Source organism: Carassius gibelio, chromosome A25 (assembly GCF_023724105.1).
Source record: "Carassius gibelio isolate Cgi1373 ecotype wild population from Czech Republic chromosome A25, carGib1.2-hapl.c, whole genome shotgun sequence".
NCBI lineage: Eukaryota > Metazoa > Chordata > Actinopteri > Cypriniformes > Cyprinidae > Carassius > Carassius gibelio.
In genome coordinates, this window is record NC_068395.1 from 14420551 (window position 1) to 14444811 (window position 24261).

A 24261-nucleotide genomic window follows, 5' to 3' on the forward strand; every position below is an offset into this window, starting at 1 on the left:
AACTACAAAACAAAACAAAACAAAAAAGCAAAAAACAAAACAAAACCAAGGAGAAAAAAAAACAACAAAATAAAACAAAACGAAACCAAAGCAAAGCAAAAACTAAAATAAAAATTGCAAAGCAAAACAAAACCAATCAAACCAAAAAACAAAACAAACAAATACAGACACAAAGCAAGCAAAGAAAAACTAAATTATCTGTATTTCATAACATTCGCTTTAAAACATGTTATAAAATAGTTTTGAATAAAACATAAAATAATTTCTTGTTTTAAGTGAGGCTTTCAAAATCCTTTCATAAATCTACTCATAACAGTGTAATATTCTCAGCCCAGATTAATACCCATTTAGAAAATATCTATCCAGTCCAATGAAATTTTACAGGTAAATATTTCATTTTATCCACTAGATCTAATTTCATCACAGATAACAATGTTAATTACTTTGGACATACATACAATAATCTACAGCAAATGTGTAAGAACAACACTATTCCCTCCAAAGTTGTTCAACTCGCCTAAGAGTCAGAACAAATGATTATATCTTTGAAAATGCATTGCAGCATGAATTATTCATGCGGTTTTTGTTTGTTTTCGTCTTTGCTAGTTTGTAGCATTGTGTGGTGTTTTTACTCGACACTCACTTATTCTTAGTATCACTGATAATTATTAATGTGTGTCTATATTAACGTATTTTCTTTGCAAGATGTTCACTTCATCGGATAAAAGATTTGTCTACTATTGTGACTTTTAGTCTATGAATTTAAAGTGACAGTGACACTCCGAGTGGACATAAAATGAACATGCAAACACATTTATGGCGGGCTGCATGTTAGTTTGGCTGTGGTAATAAACATCTCCTGATGCTTTTGATGGTATCAGGTTTATATTGGCCCCTGAGGGGTCATGTTTCCCTCAGTCCACTGTGAGCTCCTAAATTGCATATTTATTGGCCCAGTGATAGTTTAAAATTGTAAGCACATGTCGTTGTGTTGAGATCTACATTTAAATGATGCTTAATATATATATTTTCATGGTTACAATCAAAGCAGTTCTGGCTTAAGTGTTTCTTCCTATAAAACCCCAATAAATTAGCCTCTGCATGGCTGAAGGATTGCTGTATTTATTCTTATGAACACAGACGTAAAAAATAATTGTAAATGATTAAATAAGTTGTTTTAAAGAATGAATAAAAAAATATGAACGAACAAGTATTCTCAAATGAATGAATGATTCAACTAAATGTTTTCAGTGAATGAAATCAAATGCATTAACATATTCTCGAATGAATTAATGATTGGTTTGATTGATTAATAAATAACTAATAATATGAAATAATGTTTTTTTTTTATAAAGAAATAAATGTTTTGAATTAATTAATGAATTGTTGAATGAATACAATACGTTTTTATATGAACGAAATGAACACATATTTAGAGTTAAATAAATTGTCCCAATTAGCAATCAAACGAGCTTTACATTATTGCGATGTAAAGAGCAGCAGGCAGCACATGTGATAGCACATTAGCTAACTCAATCACATGCTGTTCACAGCGGTCTAATTATGAGAGTTTAATTACAGAACATGTATGTCTACATTCACGTTTAGTGGTGCTTTGGCTTGCTGCATGCTAGCTATTTAACGTTGGCTAATTTACTTTCATAATGTACACAATTTCTCAGTCCACGCTGAGCTCAAGATTACTTTCTCCACCCAGTGGCATACCACAAAATGTGAGGGCCCTGCATAAACAGCTCCGCCCACTACGTATGACATCACGCATTTGTATCAAGAATATAAAATTACACCACTTTTAACCGAAAGGTGCCAGTGGTGTAAAAATGTACTCACCCTCAGGCCATCCAAGATGTAGTTTGTTTCTTCATGAGAACAGATTTGGAGAAATGTAGCATTACATCACTTGCTCACCAGTGGATCCTCTTCAGTGAATGGGTGCCGTCACAATGAGAGTCTGAACAGCTGATAAAAACATCACAATAATGTACAGGACTCCAGTCCATTATTTAATGAAAGGATGTGTGTTTTCAAAAAGTTTGGACACCTTTTTAACTCATGAGTCCATAATGCAAAATATTGCTTTCTCCTGCTTTTATCAGATGTTTGGACTCTCAATCTGACGGCACCCATTCACTGCAGAGTATTCCCTCCTGAGCAAGTGATGTGATGCTATCTACATTTCTCCAAATCTGTTTTGATGAACTCATTTGTTTTGACAGCAAGACAAAAGTCATCATATTTTTCCACCAAAAGCCAAATATGGATTATTACCATCCATTCCCACTGACAGTTTTCCACACATTCCCTGAATTGACAACTGGGATTTCACAGTGGGATCCAACACAGTGGTAACCTACAAAACCATTTCAAGAGTCGAGATCTCATCCGAAACCATCTCTAGTGGCAAATAAAAACCTTATAACACAGTTGTGCGCTCAGAAAGTCAAATCACAGAAGCAAAGAAAGTGCGTTTGTGCTGATTTCACGTTTCTTAAACGATCTCCCTGTGACTCTTTTACCGCTGAGAGATTGAGGGGGTGCTGCTGTACAGAGCTTTATATTTAACTGGTATTTCTGGAGCAGGTAGGTGTCAAGTGAGTCAATATTAGAAAAATCTGTAAAAATGGATTGGGCGAGTTATTCCTTTCAGCTAGACATCTATATATATGTGTGTGTGTGTGTGTGTGTGTGTGTGTGTGTGTGTGTGTGTGTATGCTCTGTCTGACAGCTGTTGGACTTTATTAGTAGTTATATCTGGAGGAATATTCATGTCTAGCAGCTCCAGAAAGATGATTTAGTAGGTGGACAGAAAGCCATTGAATGAAGAGTCAGTCTTCAGCTATTAACACGTCTAAACCACTCGAACAGCTTCGAACAGCCATGCCAATCTGTCCATCACAATGAAGAACCAGCACCCGTAAAACAAACTAGAAAAGGTCCATATATTTCAGGAGGGAATGTGTGTGTGGACGCTCGATGGTAGAACATGAGCTCTGTTCCAAAACTGAAATGTCAATTTATAAGTCACTGACTTAAAATGCAGCAACTTTATGGACTAACAAAATAACCCTAGAAACACTGGATTCAAATGGAGTTTGATGTTAGTACACTGCTATGCTAACAACATGAAGGTGCGTAAGGGAACCAAACATCTTGCGCCCTATTTTAACAATGTAAACGCAAAGTGTAAAGCGCATGGCGCAGGTGCACTCAGGGCGTGTCCAAATCCATTTTTGCTATTTTAACGACGGTAAAACGGTTTGGCGCGCCAGGGCGCATGGTCCAAACAGATTGTCTCTATTCTCTTAATGAGTAATGGGTGTTTTTTGGGCGTAACGTACATTAAACCAATCAGAGTCTCATCTTCCATTCCCTTAAAGAGCCAGCTGCGCTCGTGCCATGACGGATTTGCTATATTTGGCATGTTTGTGTACCCACCTTTGCGGACCCGCCTATACTAACACGCTTTTTAAATAACAAATAAAAAACATTGCACCAGACTTTAGACCAGTTTTGAGTTGTTCTATGGCACAGTCTATTTTCAGCTAGCAATGCGCCATAACACACCTCTTTTTTAGACCAGCACGCCCATGGGCGCCAGTGGTGGACAAAGTACACAAATCAAGTACTTGAGTAAAAGTACAGATACGTATAATAAAATATTACTCCAGTAAAAGTAAAAGTACTCCTTTTTCAATTTTACTCAAGTGAAAGTACAAAAGTACTAAATTTTTTATGTACTTAAGTAAAAAAGTACTGAAAGATAGATGTTTGCAATTTTATATAGGCTAATTTAATTTTATATTAGCACTTTTTTTTTATAATCCTACTGATCAAAATACCTGGGATTTTTTCCAAAATAACCACTATATGGAGTGAAGATATATTTTTGTTGTTGATATGGACTACGTTGATATGGACTACGCCACCTACATATAGGTGGTTGAATAAAAATATTTGGACATTATTTATAAAAATTACCTCAAGTTAGCACCAGCAAACTTGTTAGCTAGACAGTTAGCATCAGCTAACAATATTTGCTTATTTTCAGTGCGGTTATGAATAACGTCCTTAATAACAATGGATGAAAAAGTTAGAGCTTTACTGATGATTAACGTTAAGTCTAGAGTGTGTCCACCTTTGTGTGTGGGTCCATGTACATGCTGAATCGACAGGTAAAAAAAGCCTCAAGTCCAAATATTCATTTATCACCAATTAACCGTTTGACAAACTTGCTTCGATGTCCAGATCTGAATAAAAAAAAATCTCAAACATGCTCCGATATCCCGATCAGAATCAACCGAGTCGCGAACAGGCTCCGAAGTGGCGACCTGAATCAACCGAGTCGCGAACAGTCTCCGTAGTCCCGATCTGAATCAACCGAGTCGCGAACAGGCTCCGAAGTGCCGATCTGAATCAACCGAGTCGCGAACAGGCTCCGAAGTGCCGATCTGAATCAACCGAGTCGCGAACAGGCTCCGAAGTCCCGATCTGAATCAACCGAGTCGCGAACAGGCTCCGAAGTCCCGATCTGAATCAACCGAGTCGCGAACAGGCTCCGAAGTGTCGATCTGAATCAACCGAGTCGCGAACAGGCTCCGAATTCCCGATCTGAATCAACCGAGTCGCGAACAGGCTCCGAAGTCCCGATCTGAATCAACCGAGTCGCGAACAGGCTCCGAAGTGCCGATCTGAATCAACGGAGTCGCGAACAGGCTCCGAATTGCCGATCTGAAAACTTCGACCAAAGAATGTAAGAAATAACTCCATTTCCAAAATGTTAATATTACGGTTGCAGGGAATTTGGACAAGCATGAGTTATTTTATTTAATCTGTGTTAGTTTAAGGTTATTATATTTTATTTTTTAACCTAATACACGGAGACGCTGATGGATGTGTCTGCTTTGCACTGGAGCATTTCAGTGGGCTTAAATAGTTCTCTATCTACAGAGGATTTAGTTCCCAAACAACTGACAATTTTGACCTAAATATGATTTTCAGTTACAATAATTAATCCTAAATTTCGACATTAATAATTACTTTTAGCAACATCAGATGCACGCACGCTCACAAGATCTGCCTGTTCTTACTTCAGGAGACTCACACTAAACGGTTCATTTGAATCAGTGAGGGGTCGACTCCAGAACAGCTGCAATCGGATCATTCTAATTCATAAACGAATTGTTTAGTGTGATTCGCAATCTGAGTAAAGTTTATTTTGAAAAGACTCAGTTCATTCATGATGAATCAGACACCGCTTCTGCGTGTCGTAGCACGTGATATAGGGAGTAACGATATGTTTTATGAAATGTAGTGAAGTTAAAAGTACGATCTTATGCTTTGGAATGTAGTGAAGTAAAAGTAAAAGTTACTCAAAATAAAACCACTCCAGTAAAGTTCAGATACTTGAAAAATGTACTTAAGTACAGTAACGAAGTAAAGCTACTCCGTTACTGTCCACCACTGATGGGCGCACAAATGAGCACAAATGCATTTGCTAATTAAACGACGTGGCGCTGTACGGGAAAATACGAACGATGCAGGACTCAAACTAGCAAACACACTTGCGCTACGCCTTGCGCTGGGTGTACTATAGGGCCCCTTTCTCTTTACTGGACAAGTCTTGTCTGGGATTTCTAAATTGCCTAAAATGTCTCGTAGCAGAGTGATTTTCATCACAAGCATTGCTGTACCAGGTGGACTACTGAGCAAATTTACTCATATGAAAAATAACATATATATATATATATATATATATATATATATATATATATATATAATAGTTAACAAATCATGCACTATGGTAAAAGTATTTTAAGTGTCAAAACACAATTGTGCAAGAAATAGCGCCAAATAATTATGTTTACATTAAGTGTGTAAAGTTGGTGTTTTTCTACATCAGCTGGAAACTGCATTACATTGTATGTTTTTTGAATTTAGCAGAAATGGCGCAACGGGTAGATTTTTCCAATGTTGCACGGTTGATATTAATATCACCATAAAGTATCAATTAACCCAAAAAGATGAAAAATGGAAGTGAAAATTCTAGTAATTATAGATAAAAATGGTTAATAAGAATAATTAATGCAACTAATTTAGCTGTTTACCATTTGCACCAGCCGTCACTTAAAATGCTGTCTAGGCAGATTTTATCAATTATAATATATAAGTTATGTTTGCAGGCAAAGAGAACAATAAGGAAAAGACAGACAACAAAAAGACGAGACAAATTGTGAGGCGAATACTGAAATGGGAAAGGACAAAAGTGGAAAAAGAGAACACATGGGGAGTATTTCTCCCGTCATCCCCTGCTGACTGTCCCAGCATGAGATCAGAGGGGTCGGGTGGCTCTCAGTCACATACGAAGAAAGCAAACAGCCGGGGAAGTGTGACAGCATGACGGGGACATTTCTCATGACTGCTGCAGCATACTGCCCTACTGCTGCTCCGCGTGAGGCCTGCGGCTCTGAGAAATGAAGCAGGGACCAGAGACGGAAAGACACCGAGTCTCTGGGACTCAGAAGACACACTAAAGGTGCACAAAAGAGAGCTTTATTGCTGATCTGAGATCAGTGTGGGGCTGCCATTTATCTCATATGACAACTCACATAATGTGCATGACGGTGTGTGTTTATAGCAGAAAGATTGTGTTGAGATTGTATGCATTACTTTTTTGTTAACTCTCTCACTTTCTTTTTATATTTTATTTTATATCTTATCTTTTTCCATTTGCATAATTTAAGTGTATTTGTCACATCAAATGTATTTATATACAATATAATCATGGTTTATAACTATATATATGGAGAGAGAGAGAACTAATATAAAAATATTCGTTCCATGTTTTATTTATTTTGCTTACACATTTACCACGGAAACATCATCATATCCTCATCACAAATATCATGTAAACACCATGATACATGCTTATTGCAATCATTTAGTTATAAAAGTACCACGGTATCACCAGAGTACTTTCAGTGAGGCAATCCTTTCATTTTTCCTGTAATGTGGATGCACTCAAATGCAAATGCGTATGTGTGTGGCGTAAAACCCCCACAGTGACACACTGATTACCCATAATACCTCTCTTTTATCTCTAAATAGATCGGCTTGATAACACTCTTATGTGTTAAATGAGAGGATTTGCTCGTTTATCCAGGTGTCAGTTTTTCTTCTCTCTGAAGCTCAAAGTAAAGATTCTGCCTTCAAGTCCCTGCTGTCTGAATGATCATATTTATGAGATGAGAGCACATGAACGGCACCATAACCCTTGGAAAATGTATTTGTGGCACTGCCAGTAGTTTGCCACAGGGGTTTCCTGAAACGCTAGGCTTTTGTGAGGCAATGTCTTCATTAGCAGTGAGGAAGCTGGAGATCTCTGAAGCGAAATCATCCCAGGACCTAATTGGTACTGATGATAATAAGGTTTGATGATAATAACTGTCGACAAAACAATTTAGTTTGCATATATTTTATGTACTGTTGATGAAGAACAGTAATAAAACTAGCAGAAAATCATTCTATAATGAACGTACTACGCTCTTCATTTTCCATTTTATCTCATTAGCGATTTAAAAGTCTTTGGCAGTAGGTCGAAAAAACGGAGAAAGCCATATAAAGTTGCGCGACATGTCCATTTGGATTCGAGCAAAATCATTTAACGCACATCATGCCGTAATTTATCGCAAGTACAAGTGCATTTACGGCGGTTAAAGACCATTTCACACTATTTGTTCAACGCTTGCTTCAGTGCAACAAGGTATTTGCAAAACAAAAAAAGCTCGATCAAAGCTGACGACGCGGTTCAGAAGTCAATAATTGCTAATGATGTTTGTAAAATAACGGTGATCGTTATACATCGTCGGTTAACGGTTAACCCTCACCTTTTTCAATTTTCATAACCCTTTTTTATGCTTCAGTGAACCGAACAGGACCAATTATCAAAAACAAACGAAAATACCAGCTCACAGAAATAACAGCTACAGATATTTCCTCAAATTAGATGTGCTTACGCTGCACATTCATTTTGATGCAAACTGTAATCGACTGGATGCAGAGTTTTTGGCGTAAAAAGCACAAAAGCCACTGATGTGTGAAAACATGGACATGATGTCATGAACACGCTTCCATTTTTCTTTTTTTGGCATATAATTAATAGCCTGTAAACACACAAAACACGTCACTAAATCATCAATTGGACATTAGGAAATATCACATCCAGTCCCTCCAAAAACAAAAATAAAAAAAAGCAGTTCGGATGAGGACTCTGATCATAAATCAAGAAGAGAAACTATAAGAGGCGACGTGCCTCGCCTTGCCTTTCCTCGGACGGCTTTTGAGAGAAAAAAGAGCTTGAGTCTGATATCTTGATATGCGTATAATCGAAAGCCCCGGGGTATGAATATAAATTTAACAAGCACAAAAGGGAAGAGCTCTCGCCGGTCGCCTCTAATCTATTAAAGTGTGAAAAAGGTGGGAAGGCTGGACTTACTTTTAGGATGCATCGCTGAGGTTTTGTGTAAGGATCAGCTTTTCTTCTGTGCTTTTTTTATCTTCTTTGGAACATTTCAACCCTAATAATGTTCACACCTCCAGCTTATTTATATAATACCTTTCAGTTGAGGTTAGAGACCAAACGTTCTCAATAACAATGACAAAAATGTAATAAAATAAAATAAAATTAGTAGACAAACAAACAAAAACATTAATGAATTGATTTATTTAGGATATTGATTGATTTAATGAATAAATAGATGAATACCCTAATGAATGCCACATCTCTCACTTATTTGTGTAGTACCTTTGGACTGAGGTTGGAGACCAAATGTTCTTAAAGAAAAAAAATAAGATAATAAATAATTAAATATTATATTTTTACAAAATAAATTACTAAATAAGTAAGTCAATAAAATTGAATAAAAATTCTACACTTTTAAATATTACATATCTGGCTTCTTTGTGTAATACCTTTAAAAGGGAAAAAAAATAAAGAAAGAAATAAAGAAATTTTTACATTAATAAAGATGACTTATCTGTCTTGTATGTATGATACCTTTGAAAGGGAAACTAAATAAATAAATATATAAAAATCTCTTTTTGACACAAAAAGCAGATCTTGGCACAGTCTGTAGTGGCTAATTGCTTTAATTTGCATTAATCTGAGAACACTTCTGATAGACCTAAAATATTATGGAATCATGAAATCATGGTTTTCATGAAAACACATCACCGTGTTCAGGAATGACTGGTCATACTCACCATATTGAGTGACTGTGGCAGAAGTCCAGAGCCGAGATGATCTGTCTGAAAAACTTTCGAGCTTCTTTGGGTGTCAATCGGCCCTTCTTAACCAGATAGTCAAACAGCTCTCCACCCGAAACGTGCTCTAAAACCAAATACCTGCAAACAGAAACAAGACTGAGAGAAATGCAATTACCAATCCTGATATACAAGTTTGGCCACAACAAATCAAAGAGCCTGACTTTGTTTTATAATACAATCAGCAGTCTTCTGTGTACGATGAACCATGGCTGAATTTGGAATGACATACTATGCATACCACTTCTTACATATAAAAATGTACTAAAAATAGTACTATGCTATAGTATGCTGGTATGTTATTCCAAATTCAACCCACAAATTACCTTCTAATGTTACTCAGTGGAAGCTGGTATAGAGTGCAACAAGGGGAACAATAATTTATAAACCTTAAGTTATGAGGTTGTTAATCAATGGTAGATTTTAAACCATCATGCTGCATTATCTATGCATATATTTTTTAAATAATCACATTAAATAGCAGAATTCCTAGTGAAAAACTACATTACCCACAATTCTACTGAGAAAATTCCACCAATCAGTGAATCGCGACAAGCAAATCGAGCCAAAAGATCTCTTACCTCCCATTAACCACTGTATATCATGTGGCTGCATCCAAAATCACATGCTTCCATACTATACTGTAAAACAGTGCACTTGATACTCAACTATCCCATGACGCCACAGGAGAGGAGTTGTGAATGGCAGTAAATAAAGGTACTGATGAATGTAGTATATCCAGATTACATTCCAACACAGACTCTTTTTCAAAGGAAGTAACTACTCAGAGAATATGCATCTCCATATGCTCTCAATCTTAAATATCTTATGCATAATACTTTAAATTAATAGCGTATATTTATCATCATCATTCATTAATTTATGCAACTCGCAGTGCTTCATTGGATTGTAGCTCTTTCCCTCACTAAAGTAGTAGACAGAAATTTGATTGGACAGAGATTTGCACACAACAATGATTCCATAATATTTTAGGTCTATTTTTAAATTTAAACATTTTGGTTTGTCAGCATTTAGAATGTAAAGTGTATAGCATAAAACGTTAAATCACGAGTGGTTTTCACGACACTGGTTTTACACAACAGCTCAATACACAGGTTAATGCTGACATATTTACAGTTTAGACATATTGTCATTTATTTGGTCTTTTTCGCTCCTTTAGCAAAAATATCACTGTTTGAACGAATCGGTTGAGTGAATGATTCAACGAATCACTTGGTACCACCTACTGGCGTAACCTGATATGAGTTACTGAAACAAAAAGTATTAATGTCATGACATTGTACATAGCGTAGAATGGCTTTCACATTCGTTTACCAGTGTATATACTGTATATAAGAATGGTAAAAATTGTAAAAAAACTAAAACAAATGTACAGTATTACCGTGATACCGAGTCAATTATAAAATCCATGCATTGCTTCAAAACTGAAGAAAATATGAAGAACTGAGTGATGAGGTAAACAGAAATGATTTTTCTGATGATCTGTACATGCCAAAAATGCTAAGTGAATTATCATGGTGTTTGCATGAAGGATGACTCGTGGCCCCATTAGCAGCTCTCATACTGCTGTGACTAACTGGCTGCTTGGCTCTTTCATCATTAGCAGTGTTTTAGCACCAGCAGAATCACTCTCTTACAAAACCTATTAAGATCAAACACATTTACACTTGCATTTCTGCCAAACTTTTAGGCTATACACCAAACTTGTTTTTGCTCTGTACTCTCATATTTCGGGATTGCAATCCAAGGCATATTTAATCTTTGTTAAATAACTTTTATATTTATAACAAAATATTTATATATATCATTAATAAAACACTAGACTACACATGAATACAAAAAAGGCACAGCAAAATTGAATCATAATACTTATACTTACAAATATTTGTTATTTTCGTAGACGTCGTGCAACTTTAATACATGGGGATGTTCGATTAGCTTCAAGATGGCGATCTCCCGCTCCACCTGTGGACAATAAGAGATAAAAAATGTTATTGAACTCACTGAAGAAAAAAAAACGTTTAAAACAGTTCTTGCTAAATGTGTTTACACAGGCTTTATCTATTTTTAAATTAAGACTATGCAATCCAGTAATTAGCCATAACTATTATAAACAACAAATTTTATTAGATTATATTTTATAAATTAATACTGACAAAATGAAAAATAAATGAAGCAATCCTCCAATTTGTGACAAGGTAGACAGTTATAAGATCAAGTTGCATTTACACAGGCTTTATCTATTTTTTAATTAAGACTATGCAATCCAGTAATTAGCCATAACTATTATAAACAACAAATTTTATTAGATTATATTTTATAAATTAATACTGACAAAATGAAAAATAAATGAAGCAATCCTCCAATTTGTGACAAGGTAGACAGTTATAAGATCAAGTTGCAAATTTCTGATTCACTAAAAGAACTGATTTAGTGGAGTAATTTGTTCAGGAATCAGACTGTACTGGTCACGTTATGTCTTTGATTCACTGAAATGAACTGACTCACTAAGGAATTGGACTACACTAGTTGCACCCTGTTTTTGATTCACTAAAACATTCAACTCATTGTTCAGGCATTGTATGTTTGATTCACTAAAAAGAATCAACTAATTAGAGTCATTCATTTGTGACTGTACTGGTCTGTTTTATGTGTCTGATTTACTAAAACAAACCGCCTCCTTGGAGTCATGCATAAAGATTCAAACTGCACTGAAAAAGTGATGTGACGTGGCTCTTAATTAGTGCTCTGCGTTTATCCCATCCAAAGTACACGCACACACACACACACACACACACACACACAGTGAATGCTTAAATTCACCCCCCCCCCCCCCCACCTACAATCCCTGCCAGTACGAGACTCGAACTCCTTTGAGTTACGAGTCCGACTCTCTAACCACTGGACCACTACTTCCCAAACATGACATGGCTCAAAAGAGTCATTCTTTCAGGAATGGGATTACTACTGGCACTGTATGTTTTTGATTCACTAAAAAGTCATTTGTTTGAAAATTAAACTGCAAGGTTTTTTTGTTTTGTTTTGTTTGTTGTTGTAGTTTTTTAGTACCCAAAAAGCAGCAGCCAACGAGAATCATTTAACCCTGAATGGTTTGGTCAAAACAAATAGACAACATTTCTGTGATTTGGACAGAGTGACCTTGAATTATGTCGCTGCAACTGCAATGTTTGAACTGATGCAGCCAAATCACAACTAATCCTCCATCAGGCTGCTGAACTCTGAGGGGTTCATAAAAGTAAAATGAAATATAATGACAGATCAGTAAAAAAAATAAAACCCTCAAGTTCTTAGGTCCATGTCAAGTAGAGCAAACCCTTGCAAAATTCTTCAGGAATCATCCATAGCACTACTTGGATACATAAGCATCCCTGTCAGTCTACTGAAATAAACTGATTCCCACATGCACGAGATAAACATATTTTCTTGTTGAATCAAGCTTAAGACCACCATACAAGGCAAATCTACATGACCTGACAGGGAAATCTTAAAATCGCAAGCACTTCACAAAAAACTGAGCTCATAAGTCACAGACTGAACCGAAGATCGTGATAGTTGTAAGCACGACAGTCGTGTTTGATTTGCATCACTGTCTTGTGGAATATACCTAGCATGCACACCTGTCACCGCAGATCAGAGCAGAGGATGGGGACATAGACAATATTTCCTGAACCCACCTGACCCTAGTGTTCCACAGCAGTGCTTTGATCTCGCCTCTCAAAACTTCCTGAATTACTTACGCTCATCCAGACTCACTACGCTCCAGTACCGAGCGCTCATGTGACTCGTCTCAGCGGTCCCCAGTGCTTTGAACTCTGTGGAGTCAGCCTTCAAGCTTCAGTTGTAACTCTACAGCTTGACTTTGACCCGTTTGCTGCTGACCTTTCAAATCGCAGCTAATGATATACAGAAAATCAGCAATTATGTATCATGTATGACACATTAAGAGATTTAGAAAAATACATTCCAAATACTATAAGATTGTTTTCCTCCCCTGAAAATAATGAACATTTCCGACACATCTCAGTCGATTTATTGTGTTTGTAAACATTCTATTTTTGGAATTTTTGAACATTGTTTGGAATAAAATGGTTATAGAATAAAATTGCTATGGTAAAATGAATCGCTATTTTGATAAATTTAATTTTATATTGCAACCTAGTGCAACCTAGAGATAAAGAAACCCATTTTAGTTCACCACAAGGAGAACGATCGCCACCGTTCCCTCCAGCAAAGCACTTAAACCCAGGTTTCTCCAAAGAGGACTTTTAACTGGAATCATTTGTGCCGCAGTTCTATGCTTGTGAAAACACATTCGATCCTGCTAAATGTGGTAAAACATAAACACATCCCGTGTCGTGCTAATCCAATCTGTCCTAACATTATATTACTAGCCTCAGTATTCTAGCAAATATCTGGATTCATTTGGCTTCATGAACATACATCATCCGCTCAACATTGAGTCAAAGTCCTTCACTAGCTGTTTTAATCAGGCATACAGATGTGATGGCTATTCAGGGAATAAACAATCTGGCCAGTGGTTGAAGAGCATGCTGGAACAGACACGGAAATCCCGGACAAAGCCATCTTGACAAACGAGGCACCAGACCAAACCTCGCTGAATGGCTGATCCAAAGCCAGTCCGAAGAGCCAGGGAATTTGGCTGAGTGGAATGTCATTCAATACATGAATGTGGCGCAGGGTCTCTGCTGAGCATAAACTGTGCTCAGGGGATTGAGGGAAGCCATGGGATGAGAAATCTGTCCTGTTGAGGAATACTCAATTAAGTCAGGCTGAGGATGTCTGTAATAGCAAGAAAAGAACCTGTTAGATCTGTTAGCATTACAGCACCATTCATCTCAATGGTAGTAACCCGACAGGCACATGCCAACTTGTAGGTTTCATCATTTATGTATGTATGTACAGTGGGGAAAATAGTGGTTTGAAACCCCTGCTGATTTTGTAAGTTTGCCCACTTACACAGAAATGGAGGGTCTGTAATTTTTACGGTAGATTTATTTTAACGTATAGAGACAGCATATCAACGAAAAGACATCCAGAATAAAAACACATCATATAAATGTTAGAAATTGATTTTTCATATATGTTTGAGTGAAATAAATATTTGATCCCCAAGCAAAACATGACTTAGTGCAGAAACCCTTTGTAGAAAAGGTAAGACGTTTTTTGCCCCCTCCACAGATTTTCTAGATTTATTGAGGTCTGGAGACTGGGTGGGTGCTTCTTCTTGAGCCGCTCATTTATCGCATTGGTGGTATGTTTTGGATCATTGTCATGCTGGAAGACCCATCAATGACCAATCTTCAGTATTCTGGCTGGGGGAAGGAGGTTCTTGTCCAAGATTTTACAGCACATGGCCCATCCATTTGCCCCTCAATGCCCCTTGTAACCTTAGCAGAAAAACAGTCCCAAAGCATAATGTTTCCACATCCGTGCTTGACTGTAGAGATGGTGTTCTTGGGGTCATAGTCAACATTTCTCAGTTCTTGCCAAAGAGCTCAATTCTGGTCTCATCTGACCACAGCACTTTCTTCCAAGACTTCTCTGAATAATTTTGATGTTCTTTGGCAAACTTTAAACAGGCCTTTAGTCTCGCCCGAGGTGGTGGGAGAAGTTGGAATGGAAGATAAAGATTGTGTGGAGAGATGTCTTATACACCTAATGAGCTGACATTAGACGTAACTTCTTAAAGTGGCAAGACTAATCTGTGTTCCACATGGGCACATAACCAATCTGTGGGAGCCAGAATTCTTGCTGGTTGGTAGGGGATCTAATATTTAGTATATTTCACTCACTGAAATGCAAATCAATTTCTAACCTTTGTGTTATGTGTTTTTCTAGATTCTTTGGTTGATATTCCTTCTCTATACATTAAAATAAACCTACTGTAATACAGATTTAAATTACACATTTACATAAATTATGAGTGTACATTATTATTTTCAATATATATACATTTAAATGTCATTAATTATTCATAGTTTTCAGGGAGTCGCACGACATGACATTTTACAACTTGACTTGATTTGAATTTTTATGACAAGGCAAGTTTCAATCAAGTTATCTAACATTTTAAGAGACATATCGGCTCAGAAACACAACATATGATGTAAACAGCTATTTTCTTTATTTTATTTCATTTTTTCACATTCTTTATTTCTGCATGTTGGTTGCACCACATGACTTTAGTCATGTCTTTTGGGCAATTTCCAAAAATAATAAACAATGAAGCAGTTTTGTTCATTTAATTTATTCTAAAACAGTAATAAAATATAATTTCAAATCAGGTGTTATTTAAGAATTTCAGAGTTTTTTCTTCATTATGATATCAGAACAGTTCACCCATCTTAAAAAAAAATTATATATATATATATATATATATATATATATATATATATATATATATATATATATATATATATATATATATATATATATATATATATATATATATATAAACTTGTTACATAATTGACCCAGATGCCCTAAATCTATCGTCTCAAAATACTAAGGTCTGAATTATGAAATTATTAAATGATTAGTTCTAATTACACCCTGAATAGTTTTCAAATGTTGAAGCTGAAAGTGGTACCATTTAGATCGCAAATATACATTTTAAACCATTACTGTATAACATGCAACAAGCTGTTGAAATACTTTTTCTAGATCTGTGAAACAGCAGCGTGAATCTATTCTTCCTGATTAAAGTGTTGCTGTTAATGATCCTGTGTCTCTCTCTTCCATCCATTAACATCATGTCCAATTTCTCATTGCTCCATTGTACCATATTGACCCATTCCTTCAAACTGTCAGTTTGCCGGCACCTGTGCACCTACTACTTTGAATAGCCGAGTCTTAATTAACTCTACACATCTGTGTGCATGCAGCCGTCCAATTTCCATATAACTTCATTAGTGAGTTATTACACCAGGTTTGGCCTAGACTCCATGCCATTTTGAGTCAACGTGGGCCAGTGGAGATTCGGGTTCAGGTTGGAGGGTTCTTGATTTGTGTGTGTGTGGGGGGTGGTGGAGAGTAAGGCAATCAACCGAGCCAAATAGTTAAAATGAAGGCAGATCATTAGATTCGAGCAAGAACACGTCTGTTCTTCGCCAAGCTTGTACGGGTCACTGGGTTTCGAAGTCCAATGATTAGCGATAATGTAAGTGCCGTGCTGTAATAGAGACCATGAACCTCATTTTCAGAAACGATCCTGAAAAGTTTCTTTTGACATTCCGTCACAAAAACCCAAGGTATAGTGAGTGTGCAAGACTGACGCTAATCCAAATTGGTTATTTTACTGGGAAATAATATGTCTTGTAGATTGCTTACTCAAAACATTCAGGAAAAATTTGTGCAAATGTGCTGATGGTTATTGGTCTGTGGACAGAAGTCATTGGGGTCATCTCCACTCATGCTAAGAGAGCTAATGATTGATTTTTACTCTAATTTTTTTCATGCTAGCTTTATTTTTCATGAAAATAAGAAGAGTTGGAGAATAGTGTGGCTTAGCGATGGTAGCATACATTTTAAAGCTAAAACACAGAGCAATTCTTTAAGGGGTTCAATATAATTCATTATGCACAATCATGGTGTAATTTCAAGCTACAGATGGTGTGTCGAAAAAGGGTAATAAAACATCGCATGGAAAGGTGGTCTGGAAATGGGATGGTTTAGGTAAATTAACCATGGCGGAGTACTAAACCAGCAGCTGTTTCAATCCAAGTGTGCTTCAGAGCCAGTTGGTTGAAATTTCTACACAGGAGGATTCATTAGCTAAACAGCTAGAGCGGTTTGTAAACCACTATCTTGGCGGTAGTCTAGCACAGACATACACGGCATGTTCATAGCAAACATTCTGTGTAATTCTGCAACTGAATGTGTTTTATTGTAATTAGAATTGGAATGTTTGCAAAAACTCCAGACTTTCAACAAATAAGTTGGAACTGAACTGATCCAACTGGCCCATGAAAACGTGATTGGTACTTGACCTAATGCCACAATGCAAGTGTTGTGAGAGTTTTCCAAGGTATTGCAATGTGGTTCTTAGGGTGTTCTGAGTGAATTTGAGGGTTTTTCTATGATTTATCAGAAATATTTACAATTTAAGTATTCTAATGCAGTTTTTTTTTTCTTTTTTACATTGCTAGATGAAATAACAAGCCATAAGTGGAAACTATGCTTTAAAGGGATACTCCACCGTGTTTTCATATTAAACTATGTTTTTCCCTTACCTAAGACGAGTTGATACATACCTCTCTCGTCTCAGTGCGTGCACTCAATCGCTTTGGCGCGCGGTGACACTTTGAAAGCACTTAGCTTAGCCCATTCATTCAATATGGGCCAAGCAGAGAAGCTACCAAACACCTCCACGTTTTCCCTATTTAAATACAGTTACTCGCGTAGTGTAACTCGACCTAGGATGGTAACACAAAACATAAACATCTAAGCGTGTAAAATGGATAACTATATTGTGTGGCAGAATACCATGGCAAGTGCTTGTAAGCACTTCGTCTTGGCGCAGTAATATCTTCACTAGAGGGAGCGGGGGCCGGTGAGAGGATTTTTCACAAATGAAGATATTTTACACGCTTAGAAAAGTGCAACGTTTTGTTTTGTGTTACCGTCCTAGGTCGGTAAGGGAAAAACATAGTTTAATACGAAAACATGAGTATCCCTTTAAGTATGACATAAAAGGAAGATATCCTAATTATCTTAACAAGGTAAAATGCTGCTGCAGTACAAACTACAAAAGGCGCCTTGGATGTTAACTTTTTTCACATTAGTCCTGAATCCTTCTAAATTGTTTACATGGGAAGAAATAAGTCAGTACTTATGCAATAACATTTAGCTTCAACTATGGCTATTTTCGTCTTTGTTCAAAGGCATTCCCATGGATACGGTTTCTAATGCTGCAGCTTTGCTCCTTCTTTAGTTAATTAAGTTAATTACTTAGCTTCCAAGGTAAATTCATTGTTTCAAATGAATTCAAAATGCTTTAATTGCATCACAAAAATATGTGGATTCTCAAGTGGTATATACAAATTATGTTAATATACTTCCCCTAGTGGTTGGGAGAAACATGAAAATGCTCCCTTTCCAATAATGCAACTGTGTTGTGGACTAATATTGTCAGATTGGTCAGGTTGAACTTTTGGCTGGTTTTAAGGAGGTTTTGGACATTTCCGGGTGTTTAGACAGGGGATCAGCTAGACTATCCTGAATGCTCATCTGCATTATGTGTAGGACGTCAAATAGACGTTTACAAGTTGTCTTTAAGATGTTTATGATTAAGAATGAATGTAAAACTGACCTCTGAAAGACGTCTATCAGATGCTTGTACACAACAGATGCTTTCCAGATGAAGAGATCTTTAACAGATATCTTACAGACGTGTGTGTGCTATCTGGGACAAAAACTAGTCAGTTACTGGATTAGTAGTAAGATTTTAGTGATACATTTCATTTCTGTTAAAGATGTTGTGCTGTTAACCAGTGTTAGCTTTGCTAATAGCATTATGTTGTGACTCGCATTGCATGCTTTGATGACGGTAAAGTTTTGACATGGCAAAATAAAGAGGAATTATAAAGAACTGATGAAGAAAATAAAAAAAGACTGTCAAGGATGCGCAGAAGTTTGATCAAGACCTTGCAGAACAGAACATGATAAACTATTTCATTCACCCAAGTAGTGAAGATGGACATGCCATCATGTCAAATAAAATGTTGCTAGCTTCAAAATGGAGGAATATCTAGTCTTGCTGCAACTAAAAGTAAAAGGTGGAGTGAGACATGATGAAACAATCAGCAACCACGTTCAGCAACTAAGCTCTGCAGGACTCATAGTATCATGATGTTGTGCTGTCGTTTAACCTCTCCTCACTCATTCCCTTCATCACGAAATCCCAGAGCTCTATCACTCACTTTCAAGACCAAGAGCCCTTAAAGTACCATGAGATCAGAAAGGCAGTGACAGACTGACAGCCATGAATCAAAGATGCATTTGGCCATTTGATCTGAGCCCATTTTATCGCTCTTCCTCTGATTCTGCTTCAGATTTTGGAAAGTTGTGTAGTCCTGGAAAAGCACAAAGGGGAAACATTTGGGCTGAGTTAAGCCAGAGTGCATCTATTCCCCAGCTGTGGTGCTGATGGTGCGAGCTATGTTGGTGCCCTGGGCCTTAACCACATCTCTGTTCCTCATTAACACAACATGTGCTGAGTGTGAATGTTCTTTGCAGTGAGCAGAAGCCATGGCAGTGTGAACACAGCTCTTAGCATTGCATAGCAGTGACAAAGATAACTGGAGGGGAAGTGTAGGGAAGGGATGGGGCCTGGTATATTGTACTACTGGGCTAAAAGCCTTGTGTTACAAGTATAGAACGGTTCAATTTAATGTCGATAATATAATATTTAAATCATGGCCAACTTCTATACACATAACAACAGACCTGGAGCCACACTCTTTATTAGCAAGTGGTGGATGAACAATATTTCCTCAAACAAAAAAAAAAAAAATGTATTGTAAGTCAGCCTTGTATGTTGAGGTTCATTATTTAAGGCAATTAATAGAAGAATGGCCTCTCTTAAAGGTGCCATGAAATGCATTGATCCAAAATTTGAAATTGTTCTCTGATGTCCCCAGAGTGTGTATATGAAGTTTTATCTCAAAATACTCCACAGATAACTTTTTATTGCTTGTTGATATTGCTACTTTCAGGGTATGAGCCCAAATGCGCTGTCCCCCCAAAACGTGATTGGGCTAGTTTTGAGTAGCAATTGGGGGGGGGGGGGGGGACTTTTCGTGAAAACCTGGCAACTCTGGCAGAGCATACTGGTGTTATAGTTTAACTGGTGGTGACCGTGTTATTGACTACACATTGCTTCCACATTCCTATTTACAATCATTCTGGTATCACATGAGCCCCTTTCACACTGCACGTCGGACACGCAACATTGCCGGGTCGCCTTCTGTGTGAAAGCAACCACGTCCCGGGATTGATTACCGCATTGAACCCGGGTCGGGGACCTAGTAACATTGTTCACGAGCGCTGTGTGAACAAAAGCCAGATCTAATTCCGTGTCAAAGTGATGACGTGCGTTATCGCGCGACTCTTTTACCGGCAGTTTTGAAGGAAGATCAACGTTCGCGACGAAAACATATGTGCAAACTGTACTGAAGCAGAGATTAGTTAGTTCCTCACTTTCCGCGCTGACGCCGAGATCGTTTGCTTGCTTCAGTTAAAGTATAACGTGCCAAGCGTGGTCGACTCGTACATTACACGTCACGCGCTGATGTCACGTGTCGTTACGGGATCTTCAAGGGTTGTGTGTGAAAGCACGCACATATACCCGGTCATCACTGGCAGTGTGAAAGTGCAAAATCTAGCGACCAGGGAACAATTGCAGGAACACTTTACCTGTGTATTTGCCGGAATGGCAGTGTGAAAGGGGCTATGAAGGCAACATAAGAGAAAACAGGCTGAGACAATGTTAGCTTTAGCAACATAAGCCTTACAAAGACCCAAGAAGATCTTTTGGAAAACAAAATATGATGCTTCACACACAAGTGATTTAGCATTCTATGGCACCTTTAATATTTTAGCTGTCAATCAAACGTGTGTCTGGTGAACCGCAGTAGCAAAATGAAGTTGTCTTCTGAGAGTTCGAGTGAATTTGCCCTTCTACAAAGTGTACTTAGATTTTTTCTTTTTCCTGAAGATCAGATACAGAAGGATAACATTCTGAATTCATAAAACCACACCAAATGGGACAAACACAAAGCAAGATGAAGTGCTACCTGCCCAAGCGGTTTGTCTCAAGGTCATGCAAATACACACGAGGCCCCTGTGTCTGACTTTCTTCTGTGTGCTGTGTGTCGCCCTTTATTTGTGCAGCCAGCCGCCGGAAGGCTGTTATGTTTTTCATGATTAACTCGCTGCTCGGGGATCAGCTCGGCTGTGTGACATTTGTAGCCATGTTTCAGGAGTACTGAGGGATTCCGATACGCCTTCTTGTTAGGATAATCTACAGATTCCGGTCCAAGAAAGCAGAATGCCGCCTACTCATCTTTTTCCTCTTGATTTAAAGCACACTATGCCAGGGGAAACTAATGCTGCGATAAAATGACAGAAGAAAAGTTCAGAAATCAGCTGAGACGAGAGCATCAACTATCAGAGGCTAAAGAACACAATGTAAGAGAAAAGTAGATCTCATCTCCAGGTTCACTTCAAATAGGAAAGGCTTCAAGAAAGTCCTTAAATACATAACAAATCAAAACAGCATTTCTTCACCGAGAAATGCTTGTCAAAACTAGGTCCATCATGTAAGTGATGTTATCTGTAGCAGGCAAGGCACTTTAAGATTTTGTATGTGGGTTTAACAAGGCTATGGGTAGTCAATAACAGCGTTCTGTATTTGATTTCTACCCTGCTTTTACCAAGGGTAAACCACACTCAGATTGACTTTTTGAGATCGAAAGGCAGTACCCCACAGTTCATCGGCAGGATCCAAATTAATCTCAGCAGTGCTCATCTCCTTTACATTGAATCCCAAGATCTAAACAAGGGTGCATCATCAATACCTCAGAAACAAAGATCGATCTGAAAACACCATGCCTGGATCAGCCCGACTTAACTGCAGAAAAAGGAGAGATGTGATGTCTCTATCTCATTCATCGAGATATGTTGAACTTTCCACTACGACCACCCCGGTTCTCGCAGGATACCCAGTCTTACCCCTCCAAGGACACAGTCTTGCTTCCTTCAATCGCACTCAAAGCTGAAACAGCCGCTTTTGGAAAAAGCCCCTCTTCCAATCAGCGACCCGACAAGCAATGACAACTCCATCATGCTGTCAATGTAAGCTCACATAGTAGCTTAGTTATGACCGAACCAAGGCACTAGTCGGTGCTAAAGGACGTATCCTTTAACAACCTTGTCTATAATAGACTAATGGTTTATGATGTGTAGAGCTGGAGAGAAAGATCAGGATTCATTCCACGTGGCCCCCTTTCCTATGAGTGCGGGGAGAATAATGGGAATGATTTATCATTCTGAGACTTTCTAGCACAGTTCAACAGTCAAATCCGGGGAATCCTTTACATGGGTAATGCTGAATGGGTTGGACCAGTACAGATCTACTGCCCTTGGCTAAATTTGGCTTGAGGTCAGCACCATCATATCTGGATGATTTCAAACCCGATTGGGATAACTGTACTGGATATAAGTTGAAATGGAAAGCTGATGAATGATAGTAGGGGTGAAAAAACTTGTGCACTTGTGCAGGTATTTACAACATCTAATTTCAAATCAAATTACATGTTATAGGAAAATGTAACGCAATGTAATAGCATGTAATAGCAATATTTGCGGCCTCTATGTTCACATTTTCCCCTTCAAATCAGGAATGAACAGCCATCTAAAAAGAGAGGAGAAAGCACTACTTGTGCAGATTCAAGAATAAATGGACCTCAGAATGAAGTGCATGAAGTTCTCATTGGTTTCTATAGATCTTAATAGCTTCAGCTGGCCAGCGGGTCAATGACAAGGTTAAGCCTTCTAGAGACTGAACCAATCAATATAACTTGGTCAGGCCTACAGCCAAGTGACAACTCATAGGTTATTTCTTTTTTTAACAAACTAACTCCAATTGAATAGTCTCCTATTATTTGTTGAAAAGCTTGAGGTAAAGAGTCATTTCAGTTTAGGATTGAGTTCTTCTGGCAGTTTGAGACCAAATGCTTGGTCAACAAAGCCTCAGTGATCTGTATTGGTGTTGCTACATGCTTCCTTCTGGCTCAACTTGACTGTCAATTGCTTTCCTGTTTGGAAAGCGCTTGGCACAAGTGCCTATTGACACATTTAATATGGAAGACAGCTTTGGCCGCAAGCCCTTACGAAATATCAGGATTCAAGCACGGTTCAACACTGGAGCTTGAGCATGATTGAGCAATTAGGCCTTTCGATCTGCGGGGAGCAGTCACCACTCATTAGCTCTCACCGGCAGAATCCACATCTCACACCCACCACCAACCTGAGGGTGGTCAGTCGGAATGATGTTAAGCAAAACACTTCAACATGCTTATTAGCACAAGCTGCCAAACGCCAAGATGGTCCAGACGGACCATTTGCCATAAATGAGGCCATGATAAAGATGGGGAATGTAACCCAGGGTGGACGGAGATAACCTTGGTTGTGGGTGGAAGTTTTAATTCTTTGTTTTGTTTAGAATTGTTTTAAAAACTATAAATTATAAAGTATCTTTACATGAAAAAACTGTTTTCATTTGGAAAAAATAGGGTTGAGGCAACAGACAATTAAACACCAAGACCAAAAAGAGGTAAAGCAAAAAGTGAAAGGTTTATGCCAGTGGCGTTTTACTGTGTTGGAATGACCAGCTGCAAAGTAACCTGAACTTCAAAAATAGCCACAGTAATTCAGCAATTTCAGATGTTCAGACACTGCATTGGTCTCTGACATTTGAAGCAGTGCAAAACCTTTTGGAACAAAAATCCATTCCCAATTTAGTGCAGCAAGGAGCGATCCATACTCGCTAGAATTCATGTCAAGGACAGGGGAAAATCTACAGAGAATGGGGAACAAAATTAGAGTGGAGTGTCAGATGACCTTCCATTGATTAGGTCACATCATGGACTTAAGAGAAGAATCTGTTATAAGAAAGGTATTGAAATAGCCCAAAGTAACTAGCAACAACTGATAAAATTATTAAATATTAGAGATGGCATGGCAGTGACATGCTATACTCCATGTTCAATTCTAATTACAAAAAAATAAAAATAATAAGAAGAAGACAAATTAATAATAAGAATAATAATAAAAGTAAATGGTTTGCAGTTGGAGATG

The 24261-nt window shown here is 37.7% G+C and overlaps 1 protein-coding gene across 3 annotated transcripts in view; it reads right to left on the reverse strand.

The window, feature by feature from the left end:
- LOC127946723 (serine/threonine-protein kinase BRSK2-like) overlaps nucleotides 1-24261 on the reverse strand; it is a 189650-nt gene that overhangs the window by 53444 nt on the left and 111945 nt on the right. For all 3 annotated transcript variants that reach the window (XM_052543452.1, XM_052543451.1, XM_052543453.1), the window contains exons 3-4: nucleotides 11240-11325; nucleotides 9280-9420 (exon numbers count right to left, since the gene is read on the reverse strand). In XM_052543452.1, the coding sequence (XP_052399412.1) occupies nucleotides 9280-9420; nucleotides 11240-11325 (227 nt within the window). The remainder of the gene's footprint in view (nucleotides 1-9279; nucleotides 9421-11239; nucleotides 11326-24261) is intronic.